We start from the raw sequence: 24,445 nt of genomic DNA on the forward strand, positions 1-24,445 counted from the left end.
TTCAGTGGGGGGAAAGAGAGCCTTTTCCATGCATGGTTCCAGAGCAACTGGGCATCCATAGGCAGAAAACAAACAAACGAACAAACAAACAACCTCAGCCCACAAGTATCACACCTTATAGAAAAACTAATTCAAAGTGGACCATATCTAACTATAAAACTTCCAGAAAATCAACAACAACATAGAATCTTTGGGATCTAGGACTAGGCCAAGAGTTCTTAGATTTGACACCAAAAGCATGATCCCTAAAAGGAAAAATATGATAAGTTGGACTTCACCAAAATTCAGAATATAAAAAATTTCATGAAGCATGGTCTGTGCCTCGAAGTCTTGGCATGGCACACGAGGATTGGACTGCTTTCTCACAGTGAAGGCACACTCCTGGATCACCCTGCTCTCATGCAAGACAAGTGCCCTCAGTCTCCACCCCACAGGCCACCTGGACACCCCCTCAAACAGAACTCAAAATGCTGCTGAGACAACGGTTGGATTTTACTCTCAAAAACTTGTTAAAGCAATTTAAAACTCTTTGCAGTTAAGAGGACGAAAAGACAAGCTTAAGACTGGGAGAAAATATTTGAGAGCCACCTATCCAACGAAGAACCAGTATCTAGAATATATAAGGAATGCTCAAAACTCCGTAGGTTAAAAAAATCCAGTTAGCAGATGGGCAAAAGATGTGAACAGGCATTTCCCGGAAGAGGGTATACAAATGGCAAAGAAGCACATGAAAAGATGTTCAGTCTTATTGCCATAAGAGAAATGCAAATTAAAATCACTACATAGCTATCAGAATGGCTAAAATAGAAAGTGGTGATAATACCAAATGCTGGCAAAGATGCAGAGAAAGCAGATCCAGATCATTCATCCATTGCTGGTGGGAATGCAGCTGCTTGAGAACACAGTTGGGCAGTTTCTTTAAAAGAACTAAACGTGCACCTACCATACAACCCAGCAGTTGGCACCCCTTGGCATTTATCCCAGAGGAATAAAATCTTACGTTCATACACAGCCCTGTACACTAATGTTTATAGCAGCTTTATCAGTAATAGACAATTGGGAACAATCCAGATGTCCTTCAATGGGTGAATGGTTAAACACATGTTGGTACATTCGTATCAAGGAATACGCAATAAAAAAACTATGGATAGAGGCACCCACCTGGATGAATCTACCAAAGATCATGCTTAGTGGAAAAAGCCAACCCGAAAAGGTTGCATAATGTGATTCCATTTATGTAACATTCTAGAAATGATAAAATTATGGAGATAGAGAACAGATTAGGGGTTATTGGGGTAAGGAAAGGGTGGGGTGTGGAGGGAGTGTGTATGGCTATAAAAGGGCAACATGAGGGACCTCTGTGGGGATGGAAATGTTCTGTATCTTGACTGTGCCAAGCCCAGGATCATTGTGATACTGTGCTAGGGTTTGTACGATGTAACCATTTGGGGAACTAGATAAAGGGTATTATTTCTTTCACCTGCATGTGAATATCTCATATTAATTTGCTCAGTCATCTCAAAATAAATAGTTTTAGAAATACTGATCAAATGCCATTTTTTAAGCATTTCAAGTAATGCAAAATGGTCTTTAATGAAAAATGAGCCGTTCTCCCACACCTCATTCCTCCTTCCTCAGTGTTACCTCCCTCGGGGCAAACCCCACTGGTAGTTCCTGTATCATTTTTCACAGCTGTATAGACTTCTGACTGAATTGCTCTGAATATTTCAAAATCAGATATCGCTTAAATAACAAGGACAGGGGTACCGGGATGGCTCAGTCGGTTGAGCATCTGACTCTTGATCTCAGCTCAGGTCTCGGTCTCAGGGTCGTGAGTTCAAGACCTGCATTGGGCTCCATACTGGGCATGGAGCTTACTTAAAAAAATAAAATAAAAATAAAATAACAAGGGCAAATTTAGGGCTTTCAACCTGTTTGATAATCCTTGTCACAGGTGTCCCTGTCTCCCACATGGCAGCTGCAGGGCTGGGTCCCATTTCTTAGTTCCCTGAAGGAAACATGGTGTGTGATGGTCTCTATGTCAAGTCCTTGCTCAGCTTGTAATGTGCTTGTGTAAACCTGACAGGAATCGAGCCTACAGGAAACATGGTGAAGCAGCCGGCCAAGTTCACTGTGGACACCATCAGTGCTGGGCAAGGAGAGGTGATGGTGTTTGTTGAGGATCCCGAAGGGAACAAAGAGGAGGTAGGTTGGAAGGTGCTGCCATTCCATGGAGCTTTTGGGGCTTGTGACAGGTCCAGGGACTGTGCTTTCCATTTTCCTCATTTTAAAGCTCAGAACAAAAATTGTTTTTTATCAAAAGGATCCCGAGGCTTAGAGCAGTCAAAGTAATTGCCCAAGGGCTGGGCCTTGGAAGGTAATAGAAATTGATACCCAAGGACACAACGTTTTTTGTTGTTGTTGTTTTTTACAATGTTTAATAAAATAAAGGATACTTTGGATTTAGCAAAGGCCTTGTGAATTGAGGTTTTAGATGCTGATGGCCAAAAGAATAATAACAAAATTGATGCTTTACTCTCTTCCCAGGCTATCTTTGGTCCCTCCCTCAGGGCCTTTGCACATGCCGGTCCTTCTACTTACCCTCTTAAGACTCGATTTTATTCCTAATGCTTAGCACCATCTGAAATTCTAAGTTTACTGGCATATGGTCTGTTTCTCCCACTGGAGCAGGGATTATGCCTGATTTGTTTTATATTTGGTACCTGACACTGGGCCTGGCATTCCATAAGCTCTTAATAATTACTGAGCCACTGAAGGTTGAAGTGACTTGCTTTATGGTCCCTCTCATCTACCGAGTTCCAGCCCTGGGACAGTAGGGAGTTGTGACTTGGTTATACATTCTTGCCACGTGACTTTGTTTCTGTGACTTTTGGCTGCTGCTTTCCCGGGGCATCCTTCAGCAGTGGTGGGGCAGGAAATAGCCAGGACAGGTGCCTGACCTGGCAGCTCACTTCAGGGCCTTGGCTGGCACGGCGTACTTTTACTCACACCCAGCACCTTCTCTGACTATTGCTCATTTTCTGTCCTAGGCACAAGTGACCCCCGACAGCGACAAGAACAAGACATACTCTGTGGAGTATCTGCCCAAGGTCACCGGGTTGCACAAAGTAAGATGAGGTTTCATGGCTATTGCTTGGACTGCTCTTCTGGGCTTGCATCAGTATGTGTGTAAGAGGGTATCTTAGGCAGGTTGAATTCTACTCAGTTCTTTGCAATGTAAGATTGTTTTTAACTCCATCTGGGTAACAAATGGTTGTAGCTACATGCCTGGAGTATAGATGCTATGGGTTCTTTGTCTTCAATGCTTCCTTAAGTATTCCCCTTTGGGGTGCTCTGGAGGGTCTATCTGTATTGAAGCCTGAGTGTGGAGAGGGCCAGTTGAATATAGTCCAGTGGCCCAGTCATGTACCTGGAGAAATGGTGGGGGTCTAGCCCGCAGGCCTTTTGTCTCAGCAACATTTTGAGTTCTGTTTGAGTGGGTGTCTAGTTGGCCTATAGGACAGGGACCCAGAGAGTCTTACAAGAGAGTAGGGTGATCCAGGAGTGTGTCTTTCCTTAAAAGAAAGCCTACAACAGCACACACAGGTCAATCCCTGTGTACCATGCCAAAATTTTGAGACATAGACCATACTTACTACCTTGGCCTTTAGTGAATTCACGTGGCATCATGGCTATCGATTTTTCTTATACCCTTAGGACATCAGGAATTTTGGGGGAAAAAATCCTGAAGGGAGCATTTATGATGTAATTAATTTATTCAATTCATATGAAATCCAACTTCATACCCCTTAAAATTTAAAAGATGAGAACTGACTCAAATCTTAGATGAAAATCTATACTGTATCTCACATGAGTGATCTTGGTCCCTTGAAAAACATTTTGACTCTAGGTTTGAAATCCTGGAACTGTGCCTTATATTCTGGGGGGACCATGGCCCCTTCTGCAGATGCCTTAAAGGGTCCAATGTCTACAGATTGAAGTAGAAGTATTGGTTCGCCTCCTATTAAAGAGGCCACCCTTATCCAATGTAAACATTTTTAGTTCGCTAAAGGCATGTTGTCCGAGGCCCAGCCCTGTGGTAGATGGAGCCAGGTGGGAATCCTACTCAGGCCACTTAACCGGGGTTCCTGGTTCCAGCTACCCTTGTGTGGATAGTTAGGAGGATGGAAGAGGAGATTGCCAATGCATGTGGCTTGACATGGGTGCTCCCTGGGCAGGGAGCAGTGATTATATCGCATCTGTCTGTCACTCGTAGGTTACAGTCCTCTTTGCAGGACAGCACATCTCCAAGAGCCCTTTTGAAGTGAATGTCGACAAAGCACAGGGAGATGCTGGTAAAGTTACTGCAAAAGGCCCAGGCTTGGAAGCTGCCGGAAACATCGCCAATAAGCCCACCTACTTCGACATCTACACGGCAGGTATTGTGGATCAGGCTTTCTTCCAGAGCCTGAGATAATCCTCAGGCACCCCAAGGCTTGGGATGCCTGACCTTTTGTCTTTTAAATCAAACCACCGCCAACAAAAATACCCTTTTTCAAGTGTGTTAGTTATTTACAGATTTTTCCAAACCAGCTTTTTTCTTTTTTTTTAAAGATTTTATTTATTTATTTGACAGAGAGAGCACAAGCAGGCAGAGGGAGAGGGAGAAGCAGGCCCCCCGCTGAGGAGAGAGTCTGCCGTGGGGCTCGATCCCAGGACCCTGGGATCATGACCTGAGCCGAATGCAGACGCTTAACCAACTGAGCCACCCAGGTGCCCTCCAAACCAGCTTTTCTTTAAGATCTTACACTCAAGCTTGACTTTGATTATTAATAATCAGTCAATTTCTGTACATATTTCTGCCTTGGCTAAATAACTGTTCCAAAGAAACTAAGTTTTAAGAATCATCTACTAGGGGTGCCTGGGTGGCTCAGTCAGTTAAGCGTCTGCCTTCAGCACAGGTCATGATACTAGGGTCCTGGGATCGAGCCCCATGTCAGGCTCCCTGCTCAGTGGGGGGCCTGCTTCTCCCTCTTCCTCAGCCCCTCTCCCCTCCCCCCCGCTCATGCTCTCTCTCGCGCTCTCTAATAAATAAATAAAATTCAAAAAAAAAAAAGAATCTTTACTAGACCAAATTCTATGCCAGGTCCGGGGGTGTGGGGAGGAATGATAAGACACAGTTTAAAAAAAAATTTTTTTCTTTTTAATGATACAGTTCATGAAATGTCATCTTTCTTTTCAATGTAGAAAATTTTAAAAATAGAGAATGGGAGGAAAAAAGGGAAGTTTATGACCCTCCTAGCCCAACCAGAAAACAGTTGTTAGCATCTCGGTGTGAACTTTCCGAGCGCCTGTCTCCTTCCGTCTGCCCTTTGCGCCTGCGCTCATCCACAGCGAGTGTTCTGAGAAGATGACCTGGGCTCCTGGAGTGCTTGCTCTCTTCCAGGTGCTGGTGTGGGTGACATTGGTGTTGAGGTGGAGGATCCCCAGGGGAAGAACACTGTGGAATTGCTGGTGGAAGATAAAGGAAACCAGGTGTATCGATGTGTGTACAAACCACTGCAGCCCGGCCCCCATGTGGTCAAGGTCTCCTTTGCGGGGGACACCATTCCCAAGAGCCCCTTCGTCGTGCAGGTCGGAGAAGGTGAGTGCTGGGGTGACCAGCTGTACCTGCTTCTGGCCTTCAGGCTGACCGTGCGCACAGCTGGGCTCCGAGGCCAGGAGAAGAGTGGGGGCCACGCTGGACTCGTGCCTGTCCCCTTCCTGCCAGGGCCCCTTTGGTGGGAAGCGGCTTGCTGTGTCCTCAAGATACTCACATTAACATCTTCCTGTGAGCCGAGCAATGACCTGAGTGCTTCACTTGTATTAACTCATTGAATCCTTCCCAAAACACTCATACAGGAGAGTTGTCCTCACTGAGAGATGCAGGACTGAGGCCGTGTGGGCCATTGGTGCCCGTGGCTGAGGTTAGCAGCTGTGGCACTGCCCCGTGTCCCCCACTGCTTAGCCTTTACTGGTCACCACACACTCCCCACCACTGCATCTGCTCATCACACCAGCCGGTGTGTTCCAGGCGCTGGTGTTATCTCCAGCTTGCAGGTGGGGACACCAAGACTTAGGTGACGTTAAGGCATCCATGAGCACAGACTAGGCATCCGTAAAAGGAGAACCCAGGTCTCTGTCAGTCCCTTAACCCTGCTGCTAAACCCCTTCTGCAGCCAGAGCATGCATTTTTCTCTAATGTTAGACTCCTTTTCCTTCGGACTTGGTTGTTCTTTTTGTTTTGTTTTGTTTTCCAACTCTGCTGCCTTTTCTAACCAATACTTGCCTTTCCCTGTTCTGTCCTCTGCCTCTGCGTCTGTAGAGCTGGCTTCCTCTTCTGAATCCTGCCTCTGGGTCAGCCTGGACCCCGAAGCTGTTGGCTTCCTAACTGAGAGCACTGGGCCAGAGGCACCTCGCTGGGTAAGGGCTGGTTGAGTGGGACTTCCGTGCCCGTTCTCTGTGCTTCCCGCACACGTCAGCTGGGCCCGTGCTGTTGGTGACCTCGGGACATGACAGTACGGGTGTCAGCATCACTTGTCCAGCCAGACCCCAAACCCACTCTCTAATTACATTGAAACCTGTCTAAAACATCTCAAAATGGTGGAGGATCTGGTGGTTTCCTTTAGTTCCATTTAGTGTTTATATGAACTGAGCAGTTACCCTTTTGATGTTGAGACTATTACCCGTGTTCAGAATTTCCATGAGTGTTGGGGGTTTTTTTTTTTTTTTAAGGCACAGTAAAACCCTCCGCGGGAAGTCCTGTCATCCTGTTGTGACTTATTTCTGGTATGACCAACTTTTCTCCTTTTGACACAAAAAAAATAAAACCAACATATTCATAAACAAAACTCTCTTTGACATAAGGCAAGAAAGCATTTTTAACAGCTTTCCTGTTCTAATACTGTTCTCTGACTTCCTCTCACTCATGGACGATGCTTATCTCTCGTGTGTCTATCCATCACTTGTACTATTTAGGGTTTAATTGATAGGGTTTTTCTTTTGACGTACTTCCACTACTTAACTGATTTTATATTAAAAAGAATCTTCATCCCCCTTTCACAATGGAAAACCAACGTCACTTGCCATAAAATGTGGCCATAAACTTATGTTCATCCACGAACCACCTAAAATCCTCTCTAACTCCTAGAGTGTGGGTATGTCTCTTCCAGAAGCAGTTGTCTGCCAAATAGCCAGCTGAGGACATTGCAGGGAGGAGGGACCAGAGGAGGCATTATCTTCTTTCTATGGAGTAAAGAGTTTCATCCTCTGGAGTCTGTGATCCCACTCCTGGCATAGAGAAAACTCAAATGTGCAGTGTTAGATTTGGAAAGGAAAAGCTACTTAGTAAACAACATGCATGACATTTTGCCCACTGCTCTCTCACTTCTATACTCAAAAAGGTCCCCTGTGTTGGCAAAGAATTCCTAGGGTACGAGGATGTGTTTTATCTACCTTCTGATGACCCCCATGGAACGGTAGTTTTGTGGACCTCTCATGTAAGAAATTACTAGAAGCTACTTTGGTCCTTAATTTTTAGACTTCTGACTTTAGGTTTTTAAACTAGATCCAGAAATCAAATGGAGAGTGGTGTTTATTGCTAATTGTTGCATTTATAGCCACCCACATTCCGATTACCTGCTGACAGCACTAAAATGTTTGTCTGCCTTGGCCGAGTTGGGGTTGAACTGGTTTCTTTTTTGAGCTATCCCCTGGCTCTTCATGCGGAAGACGATCACATTTCAACTTTTAGAATGGCCGATCCAAAGTTTGGAACACGGTCAGATGTTTTCAAGTGCTACATTTTCCAAGTAGACTTGAAGAAGTTCAGTCTTTCCAATTACTGGGCCCTTGAGTGTGGCAATGAGATTTAACTCTCCTTCACCACCAAGAGGATAAACGCCAGGATTCAGCAGGTTCCAGGAGCACAGCGAATGCAGGCTGTGCTTCCCCTTCTTTCTTTGCCAAAGTAACCCCCCACTTCCTCCCCCACCCCGGTCCCTCTGCGGTGTGGCCAGACAAAGTTATGTTGTGTCCTTATTTGCTAGCCTGGTGTGCTCCCTGAGCAGGACCCCTAGCCTCGGGCAGCTGCTGCAGGCTCTGTGCAGAACAAACATTTTCTTGGCGGGTGGCTCCAAGTTACCTTGGCTTGCTCAACTCTAACGAATGAAAGGTTGAATTGATGTCAAAACTGTGTTTGCAGCCTGTAGTCCAAACGCCTGCCGGGCCAGTGGCCGGGGCCTGCAGCCCAAAGGCATCCGCATCCGGGAGACTGCAGACTTCAAGGTTGATACCAAAGCTGCTGGAAGCGGGGAACTTGGTGTCACTGTGAAGGGTCCTAGTAAGTGCTCCTTTGTTTCTCCATCTCAGGTGTGACTTGGGCCAGCTTTGCAGCCATGGCGTATGGATTTCATCCCCCAGCCCGTTTTGATCGATCCCAGAGAGAGCGGTATCAAAGAGCTGAGGCTATCTGGGCTCCGTGGGGAAGGAGGCAGTGACAGATTAGTTATGTCTGCCCTGGGTGCAGTGGGACCAGTGGTGGCCTGACAGCCTCCCATATTAAGGCTTCTGGGAATAGAAAAAGCAGTGATGTAATGGAGTTTGGAAAGTGCTGTCCTTGGAAGGACAACCTGAAGTGGCTTACTTTTTATTTGAGGAAACATGGGCTCGAGAGGAAGGGTCTTGCCCAAGGTCACACAGCTCGTAAGCATCTGAGCTGGAATTCAAGCACCGTCTCCAAAGCCAGTAATTTTCCCACTACAGGTTACATTTTATAGACTATGAAATTATGCCAAGTACCTAATTACTATGATCAGTGCTTATAGAAGGAAAATAAAATTCCCTGAGATTAAGTTTTCTTTGTAGATAAATGCTGTGCGCGGAGGGGTGGGTTGCACTCTGCAACTCCTTCTTCTTCCCCGTTCGGGAAGGGAGACTGCAGACGCGAGGATGAGTGCTCTGTCCGTGTTTGCCCCTGCATTTCGGGCTGCAGGCTTAGCAGCCCTCCGCGGTTCATGCCTTGTGGGAACGTGCGCGGCCTCGGTGTTGCTCCCAGTCTCTGTATCCCCAACGGGCTGGGGCGGGAGTGCTCTGAGCTCCAGAAAGTTAATATTTGATCTCAGAGCACCAGGCTGTGGGGAAGGCTGTGTTCGAAGGGTGGCCAAGGTTCTACACTGCCCAGACCTGGAGCCAAAAGCTGCTCTGGGGCTGCCCTCCCCTCTGGCTTGTTACAGGAGCCAAGGAGGCATTTTTTTCTGACCTTGGATTCTCGCTTGACTAAGTGGCTTTCCCAGCCAAACCTCAGGGCTCAACATAAAACAAGTTCCTACCTGATGGCTCAGTCTGGAGTTTGTGGTACAGCATCTAAAACCTGTCCTCTTGTAGGTAGCATGTAGGAGCCTTCTCACTTGTGCTGTCCAGCTTTAAAAAAAGATGTGCCAGGACAGTAAGCTGAAACCCATGCCAAATATTCATATAAGGACTCAGTTCCTCCTCAGTTTTGTGAGAGGCTAAGACAGCTAGCGATGATCGTTAAGAAAAATTAAGATAGGACTAGGTTTGTCTTTACACAGACCCAGGAGGTCGAGGACCTGTTGGCCCCCGCCTCTAGATAAGCCTCTCAGAGAGCCTTCGAAAACCGGTTAGCTGGGAAATCTTCCTTTTCCCCCACACTTTGAAGCAGAGATGGGCCTATTTTTAGGCTTGGATTAATCTCCCAGGTTTTGAGGGTGTCCCATTCTGAGGTAGCCCACTTGATTTCTCTGTGCAGCTTATGTCTTGTGGATATTGCTGTCTTTCTGTCCTTGTCTTTTGGATTCTTGTTGGGAGCCTGGAATTGCTTTGGAAGGATGGTGTGCTTTCTTCCCACAGAGGGTCTGGAGGAACTGGTGAAACAGAAAGGCTTTCTGGATGGAGTCTACGCATTCGAGTATTACCCCAGCACCCCGGGGAAATACAGCATCGCCATCACGTGGGGGGGACACCACATTCCAAAGAGGTGAGTCTCCAGCTGGAGTTGCGTCTTCTCTGGAGGCGTGCTCAGCCCAGAGCAGGCTCACGGCGCTTACTTCCCCGGCTGCAGGAGGGAAGGAGATCTGCTTTGTTGAAAGCTTTTTTTGTTTTTGGTTTTTTTTTTCAGAACAGCACACAGACATTTGGCCTGTTCTCAAAAACAGCAGAAAGTCACTGTGGTTTCGGTTGCCTTGCTTTAAATCAAATGCTGGCGGTTTGGGTCTGGGGGGAGGCAGGGAAGCCAGAAGGAGCAGTAATAGAGAGCAAATGGGCTGTGTGTCTCTACACCCTTATATAAACTAAGATTCTCTTTCTTTCAATGTGTGCCTCTGTTCAGGAATGCCATGGGGATAAAATCTGCCATGGTTTACATTAAAATTCTCTACGTGAGTGCAGTCAGGAGCCAAGGGACGCAGTCTACAGCTTTGCCTTGTGGGCATCACGGTTACCCTCCCCTCTTCACCCTCCCCAGCTCTCCTGGGGGCAACTTTAAACTCTGAATAAATTCCATTTACCTTGAGAAATATCTGGGCATGATAGGGTTCTGAGAATCTAAGCAAACTTTTTTTTAAGATTTTTTTTTTTAAAGTTGGGGTGCCTGGGTGGCTCAGTCCATTAAGCGTCTGCCTTCGGCTCAGGTCGTGATCCCAGGGTTCTGGGATCGAGTTCCACATCAGGCTCCCTGCTCCAGGGGGAGCCTGCTTCTTCCTCTGCCTCTGCCTTTCTCTCTCTTTTTCTCTGTTTCTCATGAATAAATGAATAAAATCTTTTCAAAAAAATACAAAATAGGGCGCCTGGGTGGCTCAGTAGTTCGGCATCTGCCTTCGGCTCAGGTCATGATCCCAGGGTCCTGGGATCGAGCCCCGCATCAGGCTCCCTGCTCGGCGGGAAGCCTGCTTCTCCCTCTCCCACTCCCCCTGCTTGTGTTCCCTCTCTTGCTGTCTCTCTCTCTGTCAAATAAATGAAGAAATCTTCAAATAAATAAATAAAAAAAAGTGTATTTATTTAAACAATCTCTACACCCAACATGGGGCTCAAACTCAAAACCCCAAGATCAAGAGCTACATGTTCTACCAACTGAGCCAGCCAGGCACCCCCTTTGCTTTTTTTTTTTTTTTTTTTTTTTTTAACAGCTTATTCGTTAAAAAAAAAAAAAAACAGACTCATTTGTTCATGTGTGAGATAAAGCCTTTTCAACTTAGTTTTCTTCTTATATATATATATTTTTTAAGATTTTATTTATTTATTTTAGAGAGAGAGACAGCACAAGTAGGAGGGGCAAAGGGGGAGGGAGGGAGAAAATCTCCAGCAGACTCCCCACTGAGCGTGGAGCCTGATGCGGGGCTCCATCCCAGGACCCTGAGATCATGACCTGAGCTGAAACCAAGAGTTGGACACCCATCCAACTGCGCCACCCAGGTGCCCCTTGTTCATATGATATAAGCAGGATACAGGAAAGTACACACTCTCTTACCTTCCAGAGCTCATGGTCTGGTGAGCCCTACACTCAAAAGGTGAATGGTCAGAAGGATAGTGTGAGGCAGGGTGTCTTGAGTGCCCACCTAGTGGCCACCTGAGCGCCCCGAGGCAGCCCCAGTACATTATATTGTTGACATAACAATGGCTGTGGGGGCACCTGTGTGGAGGAAGGGCTTGGCTGGACATTGGGACTCCAGGTAAAAGGAGTGGAAAAAATACCTGCAAACAGCTTATGGCTGTATTTAGTCCCTTCTTTGCTCTTCTTTAATGCTTTTTGTTCCTTTTCTCTTAGCCCCTTTGAGGTTCAAGTTGGCCCTGAAGCAGGCATGCAGAAAGTTCGTGCATGGGGCCCTGGCCTCCACAGCGGGATTGTCGGGCGGTCGGCGGACTTCGTGGTAGAGTCCATTGGCTCTGAAGTAGGGTCTCTGGGTAGGTGGAAGCGGCTGGCCAACAGCTTCTGGGGGGCTGAGATGACATGAGGCTTGGTCCCAGTGTCAGACTGAGAGCTGGGGCCTCCTCCAAGCCTCACTCCCCTTGGCCTCCTGACCCCCCAAGTCCAAGTCTTAATACCGCTGTGGGATTGCAATTTTCATTTTTCTCTTGCCCTTCAAGTTGCCCTCTGTCTCTTCTTTCATTCATTCATCCGCTAAACCTCACGGTAGAGGAGCTTCCTGTGGATGTTGTGCTTGAAACAGTGCTTGGAACATAGGAGGCACTTAGCAAATATTGTTGATTGATTCTTAGTTTAGATGAATGAATGAATTTTGCTGAAATTAGAAATTTGGAGAGTAAATATTTTTCGGAGCAGAACAGTATATGTTAAATACACATCTGATGTATACAGGATTACTTCAGAACAGCAGTCAGCAAATCTCTAAAAAGGCCCAGAGAGCAAATATTTTAGTCTTGTGGGCCGTATTCTCCCTGCTGCAGCCGTGGTAGGCACGAAAACAGCCAGAGAAAGGACGTAAGTGAGGGAGTGTGGCTGGGTCCCAGCAAAGCCTTACGTACAGAAGTAGATAGTGAGTCAGTTTGGCCCGCTGGCCATAGTTTAATGACTATCTGTTTTAGGTAGTAAAAATAAGCAAACTTGGATTTAGTATTTCCTTTAGTATTTCCTTCTAGAGAATCTGTTTTGGTATGATATTAAACCTTTGGCATATGCTTCTAGACTTTTTTCTTTACATGCACACGTAAATATTCATCTTCCACAAAAAATATCTAGGGGTAATCTTTCTGTCTTCCTGCCTCAGATAAATAGAGGCTGTGTCTTGATTTTCCATGGCTTCTTTGGAATTCCATTGCATGGATATGTCTACCATTAGGCTCTCCGGTTATTTCCACGGTTTTCCTGTAGAAACAGTGCTGGGTACATATACTTTGTACCTAACTGTTTACGCATATTCTTGATTATTTCGTTCAGACAAAAACCCAGAACCTGATTTGATGGGGCAAAGTGTGGGCATTGGTTTAAGGTTTTCGTTGACTTGCCTTGTTAGATGATGTTTAAAAAAACATAAAAATCCAGCCCTTCCACGTCTAGTGAAGACTCAATAGGCTTGGTTTTGTGGGAAAGGGACAGACACTGATTTCAGGCTTCTGGCTGATACTTGTTTTGAGGGAGTGAGCTGGTGGTAACATAGAGTAGGTTCTTCCCACCATGCAACCAGGGGTCCCTCTCACCCTGTCCCCCAGGCTTTGCTATTGAAGGCCCCTCCCAGGCGAAGATTGAGTATGATGACCAGAATGATGGGTCATGTGATGTCAAGTACTGGCCCAAGGAACCTGGCGAATATGCTGTTCACATCATGTGTGATGACGAAGACATCAAGGACAGCCCATACATGGCCTTCATCCACCCAGCTGCGGGAGACTACAACCCGGATCTGGTGAGTCTGTCTGTCATGTTTCTGTGCTCTCTTCCTGGCTCCTGGCCCTCTCCGTGGTACCCAGAGAGTGACCTCAAGCAGCATGTTGAGGGACGGCAGCAAGGGGCCATGTAGAGCTTAGGAAGGACACTGGTCTGAGTTGGAACCCTGGTAGTACCGCTTAAGTACTTTTCTTTTTTTTTTTTTTAAGATTTTATTTGTTTATTTGAGAGAGAGAGAATGAGAGACAGAGAGCATGAGAGGGAGGAGGGTCAAAGGGAGAAGCAGACTCCCCGCTGAGCAGGGAGCCCGATGCGGGACTTGATCCTGGGATCCCAGGATCATGACCTGAGCCGAAGGCAGTTGCTTAACCAACTGAGCCACCCAGGTGCCCCCACTTAGTACTTTTCTAATGCTGGGCAAGTCACTTAACCTCTCTGACTCTTGATTCTTTTTAAAGTGGGAATGATAGCAATGTCTGCTTTCCAGCGTTTCTGGGATGATTCAAGGAGCTAACGTGCACAAAGACAGCCCTTCGCCCAGTGCCTAGCTCATGCAGGGAGCTGCAGAGGCTGCTTTTCATAAATGAAAGGTGTTCTTTTTCTCCCCAGCTCCCTTCTCTTAAATTGGAGCAGTGTTTCTAAGAGTTTCTGTCACACTCTTAGGAGGCTGATAAGCATCAAATCTGAGGCAGGCTGGCTGCTAGGAGGAAGCCTCCACATTCCCATGTGTGCAGGCTGCCCTGGCCCACACAGGCGGCTCTTCGTAGGCTGGTGTCGGTCTGGGCCGGTTGCTATTCCTTGTTGGCCAAGGGCTGGTCCTTTGTTCTCTCTGGAAGCTGTAAACCTTTGGAATGTCTGTGGTAAAGGTTCTGAGTGCCCTCCATGTGGGAACATTGAACCTGGGCATGGCTGGAGGTCCCTGCCCTGGTTACTAGTTGTCTATATCTGTTGGGAATAAGGCATGGAGCCCCAGGCTAGTTTGGGGCATGGTTTTCGAGAGTTTTCTTCCTCCTGGGAGGTTAATGATACTGTGTTTAATTTCTGAGTTACAACCTACTTGAGCATTTTCCTTCCCTAACCATCCTGTTACATAGGTACTGTGAAACCAGACACAGGTGGTTTTGTTACCTTGTTCCCTGGTCACTGGTTGTTATAGAGGGGGTTTCGTTGCGACATTGTACAAAAAGAGAATCATTATTCTTTGCCCCAGGTCCAAGCATACGGGCCAGGTTTGGAGAAATCTGGGTGCATTGTCAACAACCTGTGTGAGTTCACCGTGGATCCTAAGGATGCTGGAAAAGCTCCCTTAAAGATATTTGCTCAGGTAAGTTTCCAAGGGCCACCTGTGCAGGTAATTACCAGGAGACACGATCTGTCACTGTAATGGCAAGTTGCTCAGTTCATCTGATCCTCAGTTTATTCATCCACATATTGGGAATCATAAGAATATTTATTATTAAATGGGATTCTAATATGTAAAGCAGGGTGCTTTTCTCATTTTTATGATTTGTATTCTTTGGAAACAAGGCTTGATTTCAGATTTCCCTGTACATGTCCTTCAGTGTGGTTAAAGCTACCTAGGCCATGACAGGAGGTTTGTAAATAAGAATTTATTAAATATGTTTATCTAATTTAATTGAATTTGGCCCAGGAATTTAAATGCAGGAATTAAAATTAAGAAGTACTTTTTTTAAGATTTATTTATTTATTTTAGTGAGAGAGAGAGAGAGAGTGTATGTGAGCACATACCTGAGTGAGGGGAAGGGCAGAGGGAGAGAGAATCTCAAGCAGACCCCTGCTGAACATGGAGCCTGATGCCAGGGCTTGATCTCTAGATCCTGAGATCATGACCTGAGCTGAAATTAAGAGTTGGACACTTAACCAGCTGAGCCACCCAGGCGCTCCCAAATTAAGAAGTATTGAGTGGCCATGGCTTTCTATTAGGGTCATTTGCTCTTATGAAAAACAAATAAATACAGGCAGTGTTTTATCACCTGTAGTGATGGCATATCATAGTTCCATGTTTTGTTGGATGGGTGGTGACCTGATGGTCTTGGGAAGCCATGGCGGTGCTGTTTGATGAAGACCGTGTGAAGGCCAGTTTCTCTTCTTTGCCCCTGCTCTTTTGCAGGATGGGGAAGGCCAGCCCATTGACATCCAGATGAAGAGCCGGATGGACGGCACGTACGCCTGCTCGTATACCCCGGTTAAGGCCATCAAGCACACCATTGCTGTGGTATGGGGAGGCGTGAATATCCCACGCAGCCCGTACAGGGTAGGTTGTGAAGAATAATCCTGGCCATTGTATGAAAAAGCCAAGTCCTATGGCGGGTCTGGGCTCCATGCTAACTAACAATGTTTCACTGGGTCCAAGTGGAGGAAAACTTGGTTATAACTTTCTGCCGTGTTCTTTTTAGGTCAGTATCGGGCAGGGTAGCCATCCCCAGAAGGTCAAGGTGTTTGGGCCAGGTGTGGAGCGAAGTGGACTGAAGGCAAATGAGCCTACTCATTTCACAGTGGACTGTACTGAGGCTGGGGAAGGTGAGAGGGGGCTTCCCCCAGTGCAGTAATTGCTGCTCCTTGAGGAAGCATGTTCTTTCTGGAACATTCGAAGGACAGTGAACTTTGAGCCAGAAAGTAGTGCACCTGAATAGGGAATTGTTCATCTAATGAGCGTCTGTGGCAGTTCCTTGGTGATCTTTGCTAGTCCTCCATTCCTCCTCCAAAGCCCTGACTTAGCACCATCCCTTTGTCAGGCTTGTTACTGGAAACTTCCCAATTGCTTTTTTGGGGTGTTAGCTGAGCTGAGCTGGAAGTGATTGCATGGGACATGCTGTTTCTTGTACCCTGGTGCGCTCATAAGCTGGTCTGTTCCAGGTGATGTCAGCGTTGGCATTAAATGTGATGCCCGCGTGTTAAGTGAGGATGAGGAAGACGTGGACTTTGACATTATTCACAACGCCAACGACACGTTTACAGTCAAATATGTGCCTCCTGCCGCCGGGCGATACACTATCAAAGTTCTCTTTGCATCTCAGGTGTGTGTTTGGACCTGGGTTCTTTCTGGCCACCTGTGTGCGTATTCCCTCTTTTTTTTTTTTAAAGCAATAGGGCAGTGTCTTGAGAATTCTGCTCAGGTTTTCCTCTCTGGTTCCTGAAAACCATGAAGGGGGGAGAAAAAACAATAAGCAAAAAGCACCCAGAACTAAATTATTGTCATTTTCTAACAAAAGTGAGGCACGGTGTATTCAGTGGTTATAGCAGGGCTCTGGCAGGAGACTGGTTTGTTATAAACGCTTGTAAAGTTTTTGATTGAAATGAACTTCTAGACGTGTTCTGCTTCGACCGCTTTGAAGTAATGGCTTTGGCCTTGACCCCTAAACTTTTATAAGGCGAGGAGCTTTGAACTTTCAAACTGAGCTCATATTTACTTATGATAGGTGAGGATAAGGCGAGTGGTACCTAAAACGGAACAGTGGAATCCTGGTGATTCAAATTAACCTTGCATAAGGATAGGAATGTCGAGAGAAAGTTCTGTGCCTGAAGGTGTTGGTCTTGAATTGACTTCATCCAGTTAACCTGTTCTGCCTTTATTCTGATAACCTGCACCATTGTGAAGAATTATAATCCTTATATTTCTGATCAGCTCCTCCCATTCCCCAAACCTTAGCTCTGAGCTGTACCTGAGGACATGTCCTTTCGCCCAACCCTATATGTTATTGTCATTTGGGGTTTTATTCTTGGTAGGATTCTTTGTATACTAAGTACTCAACTTTGGTGTGAAAGGCTCAGAGTTTTCAGAATCGTTTGTAGGAAACCTTCCTTCCGCTGTGCACTAAGCAGGTCAAAGCCTGTGATGGAGGGGTCCAGGCATTTGTAAGTGACCTTCGGTGGCCCCTACCTGAGGCTAGAGTACAAAGACTTGGCCCATGGGGATGGAAGTTTGCCCGCCGCCTGCCAGAGTCACAGAGGTCTCCCCCCTTGCGTTGGGCAGAAGGCTAAGCTCTGGCAGACGATTCAGGGGCTTTCCTACTGAGATAGTGTCTCCCCTACAGGAAATCCCCGCCAGTCCTTTCAGAGTGAAAGTTGACCCTTCCCATGATGCCAGCAAAGTGAAGGCAGAAGGCCCGGGGCTCAGCAAAGCAGGTAAGAGAGCACGCGGAAGAGGCCATCCCGGAGGCCTTCTGCGGGCCAGTGGCCAGGGGCATGTTTGGTCCGGGGACCTTGAGGGCCTCGTCTCCACCCAGGGCGGGTGTTCTGTTGGGAGTCCCATTCAGCAGGGGCAGTGCTCCTGCCCGAGCTGTTGGCAGTGCTCCTGCCCCTGTCGCCAACTGCCTTGCTAGGGCTGGTGCTGATGAACCTGTCAGACTGGTTGTTGAAGAGTGAAACCACGCCAGTCAGGCCTGTCTCCTCACTTCACGGTCTATCCTTCCAGGTGTGGAAAACGGGAAACCAACCCACTTCACGGTCTACACCAAAGGGGCTGGAAAAGCCCCGCTGAACGTAGAGTTCAGCAGCGCCCTTCCTGGAGATGCCGTGAAGGACTTGGACATCATCGACAATTATGACTACTCCCACACCGTCAAATACACACCCACCCAGCAGGTAGGGTCCTTCCCATTGCCCCTTCCCCCTCAGTGCTGGGCTGGGCCCTTTGGACAGCAAGGCTCTGATCTCTGCTCTGTCGAGGTGCTCCTCTGTGGGTGAAGGGCTCTTCGTGCCTGTCATTTTGAGCCTCTCCAGGAACACTGGCAAGAGGCCCGGCTGGTTCTGTGAGGCGGGCCTGAAGGCTTCCCTAAGAACAAGCGGGAAGCTAGAGCGGGAAGCTAGCCCGACTCTCCCCATCCCCGCCTCCCACCTCCATTTTGGCTTTCAGCAGAAACAGGGAGCTCTTGAAATTTGGAACCTAGTATCTTCCTCTTATTCCACACACTCTCCCATCCTTACCAGCTGCCCTTCAGTCTTAATTACTCATAGGGGAGGAAGGGCGATGCCTTTGTGTTTTCTTGCTGGCCCTTTATATAAGGTGGTAGAGTGGGTCTCTCTCAAAAGCCAGTTCAGCCTTTAGTCCCTCAGGCCTGAAATACTATCTAGGGCCCCAGATTGTCCTCTTACAAAATTCAGGAACACACACAGGATGTTACGATCCAGGCCACTTTGCTCTGATTATTTTAGGCAAGAAGCACCTAAAAAACGACCTCTCTGCCTCTCTCTGTGAATTCTTGTTTAATTTGTTCAAAATTGGGTTTTGCTTCATGGCCATACCTCTGGGGTGTGAGGAACAGATAACCCAGAAGAAAAGCCTGGATTTTACTTTTTTTTTTTTTTTTTTTTCAAGATTTTATTTATTTGAGAGAGAGAGGGCGAGCAAGCACAAGGGAGGGGATCAGAGGGAGAAGCAGGCTCACTGCTGAGCAGGGAAGCCTGATGCAGGACTTGATCCTGGAACTCCGGGATCATGACCTGAGCCGAAGGCAGTTGCTTAACTAACTGAGCCACTCAGGTGCCCTGGATTTTACTATTTTTTATGCATAGCATTCTACACGGTCATTCGAACGTCTCAGATTTTTTCTTAATATACTCGATCCTTAAGGAACCTTATAGTGTAGGTGCTTTCAGGTCCTGAGGAAAATAGTCCCCCTTCTGTGAGGTACTCTTTGTAGAAGAACAGGGGGGATGCTTTCTGTAGAAACACCACCTGAGAAGCATCCCTCCTGCCTGGCCCTCAGTGAGGGGCTGCCCAGAGTCTAGTGGGAAGGAATGAGGGGTACGGTGAGGATGAGGGGTGTGATGCAGGTGTCCCCTTGCACTGGGGGCTACATGTCCTTGGAGATGGACTCTTTGGCGGTGGGAGGGGTGGTCTGGGGTGAGTCAGTACAGATGCGGTCTCTTATATCCAGACGTCCTCCTTCCTGTGGTTTTTGTTTTTACCTTAATGAGGGGTTCATTATTAGTGATGGTAAAAATACTTTTGTACGTAGAATAACCTTTTATCATCAGGCTGCTCAGTGCTAAGTGGGTAATTATTTTCCTGCTGACGCTTCAGAAGGCTGGCGGGAGCCTCACCATTGGGAGCACTGGCTTGACATCATCCTTGTTGCCAATTCTCCACATTCCTTAGGAGAAGGTACCAGAAAGCTTGGCCACGCACACTGGTCAAGGTCACAAGGTCTTAGACTCTTCTAAAAACATCTTGCTTTGTCCTCTGTCTATAAACCTTTTTGGGTTTTGGCTGAGCTTCTAGAAAGTAAGTTGCAGACATTAAGACGGAGTCAGGTTTTGGCCTGCACCCCCAGAAAGGGCTTCAGAACCTGTTGCCATTTGGGGCAGAGGTGGAGGCTAGAGAGGGAGGCTTCTTACTTCAAAATCACACAAGGTCAAGTTCATCCATTTCTTGGAGAACAGCAGGTTTGTCGGCAGGCTCAGTGGCTGCTTGGGGCTTTGCTCAAATGCTGCCTGTCTTGTGTCCAAGGAGCCTGGCAGAGTCCTGGTGTCAGTCCCTGCCTCCAGTGTGAGCGGTGCCTCTCTGGTCCTTCTTGTTTAGCATTTAGAACAAGATTTACGGTTTCATTTTTTGGGCAAGTTGCAGTTCTGCATATTTTTCTATGGCAAAGAAAAAATTGAATTTCTTCTCTTGGATGATGAGTTCCCCAACAATGGGATATCATGTCCTATATATATCTTTCCATCCCTAGTTTTGAGCACAGGGCCTGATGCTGTAGGTTCTCCGCATGGATTTATGGCTTAAAGGGTGAATACACAAAGTGGAGCCTCTGCTCACAAGCAGAGAACTTTGTAGGGACAGTGGGGCCAACACATCCTCATGCACCTTTGATCTCTCTTTTCTGAAGAGCGGCATACAGCTCAAGATTGGGTTAAATAAGCTTGCCTTTTGCGATGTGCCCTTGGATGTGGTTAAGAGGCCTGGGTCAGGGACGCCTGGGTGGCCTAGTCGTTGGGCGTCTGCCTTCGGCTCAGGTCATGATCCCGGGGTCCTGAGATCGAGCCCTGCATCGGGCTCCCTGCTCAGCGGGAAGCCTGCTTCTCCCTCTCCCACTCCCCCTGCTTGTGTTCCCTCTCTGTGTCTCTCTCTCTCTGTCAAATAAATAAATCTTAAAAAAAAAAAAGGCTTGGGTCAGCCCAGAAGGCCGTGCCCAACATGGAGGCAGGGAGGATACTTGGAGGGCTGGTGCCCAGAGGCGCACCTTCTTGTTGTCGTTTTAGGGAATAACAGGCTGGAACTTTCTAGAAATGTAGTTGTTTGGTGTGTGGAAAGCTGGCAATGGGTCCTGGCCCAGGGGGAGCATGTCGCCCTCAGAATACAGGCCGTGCTGTGTGAGGAGCTGTTCCCTGCAGGGTCTCTGAGCCGCAGCTTGATGATGCCCGCTGACCTGCAGTGGACCAGTCACGGTCATGTCGGAAGGCAGTGGTCAGAGCTCGTTTTGCCTTGGTGGGGTGTCACTTGTTGGGTTGGGGCTTGAGGGTCAGACAGAAGACTTGATTTTATGGAAGGGAGATCGCACAATGCCATATTCGCCCACGGATTTTGCCTTCTGTGCTTTTGGTTGTCTGTGACCTCAAGGGACTTCAGTCTCTCACCCCATAGTCCCTCATGTAGAGCGAGCACTTTTTTTTTTTTTAAATCTTTTTTTTTTAAAGATTTTATTTATTTATTTGAGAGAGAGAGAATGAGAGAGAGCACATGAGGGGGGGAGGGTCAGAGAGAGAAGCAGACTCCCTGCTGAGCAGGGAGACCAATGCGGGACTCGATCCTGGGACTCCAGGATCATGACCTGAGCCGAAGGCAGTCGCTTAACCAACTGAGCCACCCAGGCACCCTAGAGCGAGCACTTTGAGAAGCTGGTGGCAGCAACTCCATGACCCGCCAGGTCAGAAACCACTGGGAATCGGCAACCCCACCTACTTCCTGGGGGTGCCTCGAGGAGACCCTGTGGGTTCACTGAGCCCCCTGCCTGCTCCGGAGATCTCTGGAGGAGGGGGCTGTGGGTGGCTCACTTGATCCTGTCCTCACCTGAGCTCTCGGGTCAGAGTCTTACATTCGTGTGTTGTGCAGGGTGGGATTAAGGTCTCAGAGGCGCAGAGGGGAGAGAATAAAACTGTCCTGCAGTCAGCAAGGTCGTGGTGAAATGCACCAGTGGTCATTGCTCCGACATTCCTGATGTCACCCCCCCTCTGGGGGAAAAGCACAGTCCGTTCCTTAGCTGGGGCCCAGAGGAAACCTTAAATGCTACAGCCCATTGCAGGTGTAAGTCCCTTAAGATTTCTTCATCCCCCTTGTTAGGTTATTTGAGGTAGAGTTCATTTCCTCTCTGAGTTTTTGTTTTGTTTTTTTCAGAACTGGTAATGAGAACACACTTTCTTTTATGGGATGGGTAGGCTTAACTGAAAGAGGATTTTTCCCTCTCCTGTGGCACTCCAGAGACGCAATCAGAAGACTTCCAGGGCTGGTGGAGAAGGTTTTTCTATGACCCATGGTCAGCTGTGAGGCCTCTCCCTCAAGGAGTTAGGGGCTTGTGGGCAAATGGAAGCTTGGGACGAGCTGGCATGATGGGAATGCCACGGTGGCTGAAGCCACGAGTCACTCCCTGACTTCCTTATTACAAGGAGGAGACCTGTCCTGTCCTGGGCTGGCTCTCAGCTTTTTTGGCTCGGACCCGTGCACGTTCTACCATGAAACGTTACACCCTTGAGGCAGGGGGCCAGTTGGTTTGTGTGCACTGCCAATAAATCCTGGAGAATCAGTCCTCCCTCCTTCATTGATGCAACCAATTTTTTTCTTGGCTTTTGCCCCCCTTTTTTTTTATTACGAAATGTGAGAAAATATATGTGGGCCAAAAGCTACACCCTTTTAACACTTGATCACTGACAGCTTTCACTAGAACCTGAATTCTGGTGAGCCCCCCCGGATTCTTGGGGGACATCGTCTCTCCCTCCACAGCCTTTCACGTTATGCCCGGGGTGTTTGAGGTGAGGGAGAGCTTCATCTACTGAGACAGCTGTGGGCTTTAATGGAGCCTGGGTTTGGCAGGGAAGGGAGCTTAGCCGCCAGGAGAGGGGAAGCCAGCAGGGAGTGGGCCGGGACCGGCCAGAGGAGAACCACCCTGCACATGCGGTCGTACGGAGCTCCCATGGCCCCCGGGGCTTCGAACAAGGGGCCTGCCAAACCCACAGGCAGGATTCCCTTCACACTTGAAACTTTTATTTCCGTGACATAGATGTGGGAGTTGAGGCTGCTTTAGTGTGCAAATCCCTTTCACAGTCTGGTGGCCTGAAATTGATTTCCAAGACGTAGAAAAAGCTGGTTTTGTTCAGTGAGAGGCTCCCATAGACGGCAGCTTTACCCGTGGCCGTGGTCGGGTGTGTGCTGGGCAGGAGGTAGTATGGCCGAGCAGCTGGGACGCGGGCCTGCGTGCCGCGGGTATGAGGTTCAGCTCTCACACCACCAGGCATGTGATTTGGGAGAAGTGACTCTACCTCCCTGAGCTGTAGCTTCCTTTCCTGGAAAAATGGGGACAACAGTGGGAACCACCCCTTCAGACTATTTGGAAATTGAGTCAAGGAAATGCTTAAAAGCACAGCGTACAGTATGCTTATTAAGTCGCCCCTGTTGTTCTTAGCTGCTCTGATTTTATCTCACTTCTCGCTTGTTTTTGCCATGGGGCCAGAAGCTTAGAGAAATACGTCTGTGGTGTTTCTAAATCCACTGGAGTCAAGTGCCCTGTGTCTCTGGAAGAATTAAAGATCTAGAAGACAGGTTTAAACAACAAGTTAGGGGGCACCTGGGTGGCTTAGTTGGTTGAGCATCTGCCTTCGGCTTAGGCCATGATCCCAGAGTCCTGGGATGGAGTCCCGCATCAGGCTCCTTGCTGAGCGGGAGCCTGCTTCTCCCTCTCCCACTCCCCCTGCTTGTATTCCCTCTCTCTCTCTCTGACAAATAAATAAATAAAATCTTTAAAAAAAATAAAATAAAGATAAACAGCAAGTTAGACGTTGGTGCCCAAAGGTGCACTCGGTTTCCTCTCGTTCCAGGGCTGCATGCAGGTGCTGGTGACATATGGCGGCGACCCCATCCCTAAAAGCCCTTTCACCGTGGGCGTGGCCGCTCCGCTGGATCTGAGCAAGATCAGAATTAATGGGCTGGAGAACAGTAAGTGCGTGGATGCAGGGGAGACGGGTCACTGAAGACCACCCACTGGGGCCACCAGTTAGATACCTTTCACAAGACAATTTGCAGGGAAGCAGCCTCTGCCATAAGAGACCTTGCAGTGGAACGGACGTGGGTATGAACTGGGGCCATGCAGCGGGGTCGTTCTGGGACCTTACCTGCGCTTAACCTCCCCGAGCCTCCATCCCCTCATCGCACAGTGGGGGAGGGGTGGTCAAGAACACTGACATTCGTGGGAGTATTTTGAAAGGTAAATGAGCTCATAATTCAGGAGCTGGCGCGTCGTCAGCCTTTGGTAACTGCTGCCATCACAGTGGGATTGTTTTCATTGCAAAGAGAAGTTGGGACGCATTGCTTTCTGGTGACTTTGTACTGTGCTCGCTGTCCTTGGCCATGGGATCCACATGAGGGTGGACAGTAGCATAAAAGCCAACTCCCCGGCACTCAGAAACCGCGACTCTGATGCAACCCCCACCCCCACCCCGATATTCCTTTGGCTTGGGTAGGTATCCTGTTAGCGTAAGCTCATCTATTTTAAAATGTTTTCATTTGTTGTATTAGGGAAAATTCCAAACATACAAAAGTAAAGACAGTAGAATATAAACACTGATGTACTTATCGCTCAGCTTCAGAAGTTCAACACATAATCATAAAATTCTGCTTTTTACACAAAGTAAGGCATAAATCCATTTTCATCTTAAAAAACACCGTTGAGAGTAAACTCCACTCTCTCCATCACCTCTTATTCTTCCTGGGGGGAATCAGGGTTATCTGTTCAGTGTCTGTCCTTTCAGACTTTCTCTCTACATCTGTATGGGCACACGCGTCAGCAGCAGATGTTCGGCAGTGTTCATTTTGCA

The 24,445-nt window shown here is 47.8% G+C and overlaps 1 protein-coding gene across 3 annotated transcripts in view; it reads left to right on the plus strand.

Moving 5' to 3' along the window:
• Positions 1–24,445, plus strand: part of FLNB (filamin B) — a 139,805-nt gene that overhangs the window by 67,188 nt on the left and 48,172 nt on the right. For all 3 annotated transcript variants that reach the window (XM_032411594.1, XM_032411592.1, XM_032411593.1), the window contains exons 5-19: positions 2,087–2,205; positions 3,051–3,128; positions 4,277–4,439; positions 5,447–5,644; positions 8,243–8,380; positions 9,910–10,036; positions 11,822–11,958; positions 13,225–13,418; positions 14,610–14,723; positions 15,531–15,674; positions 15,817–15,940; positions 16,277–16,437; positions 17,455–17,545; positions 17,835–18,004; positions 23,450–23,567. In XM_032411594.1, the coding sequence (XP_032267485.1) occupies positions 2,087–2,205; positions 3,051–3,128; positions 4,277–4,439; positions 5,447–5,644; positions 8,243–8,380; positions 9,910–10,036; positions 11,822–11,958; positions 13,225–13,418; positions 14,610–14,723; positions 15,531–15,674; positions 15,817–15,940; positions 16,277–16,437; positions 17,455–17,545; positions 17,835–18,004; positions 23,450–23,567 (2,076 nt within the window). The remainder of the gene's footprint in view (positions 1–2,086; positions 2,206–3,050; positions 3,129–4,276; positions 4,440–5,446; positions 5,645–8,242; positions 8,381–9,909; positions 10,037–11,821; positions 11,959–13,224; positions 13,419–14,609; positions 14,724–15,530; positions 15,675–15,816; positions 15,941–16,276; positions 16,438–17,454; positions 17,546–17,834; positions 18,005–23,449; positions 23,568–24,445) is intronic.

Source organism: Phoca vitulina, unplaced genomic scaffold (genome assembly GCF_004348235.1).
Source record: "Phoca vitulina isolate PV1807 unplaced genomic scaffold, GSC_HSeal_1.0 scaffold13, whole genome shotgun sequence".
Lineage (NCBI taxonomy): Eukaryota > Metazoa > Chordata > Mammalia > Carnivora > Phocidae > Phoca > Phoca vitulina.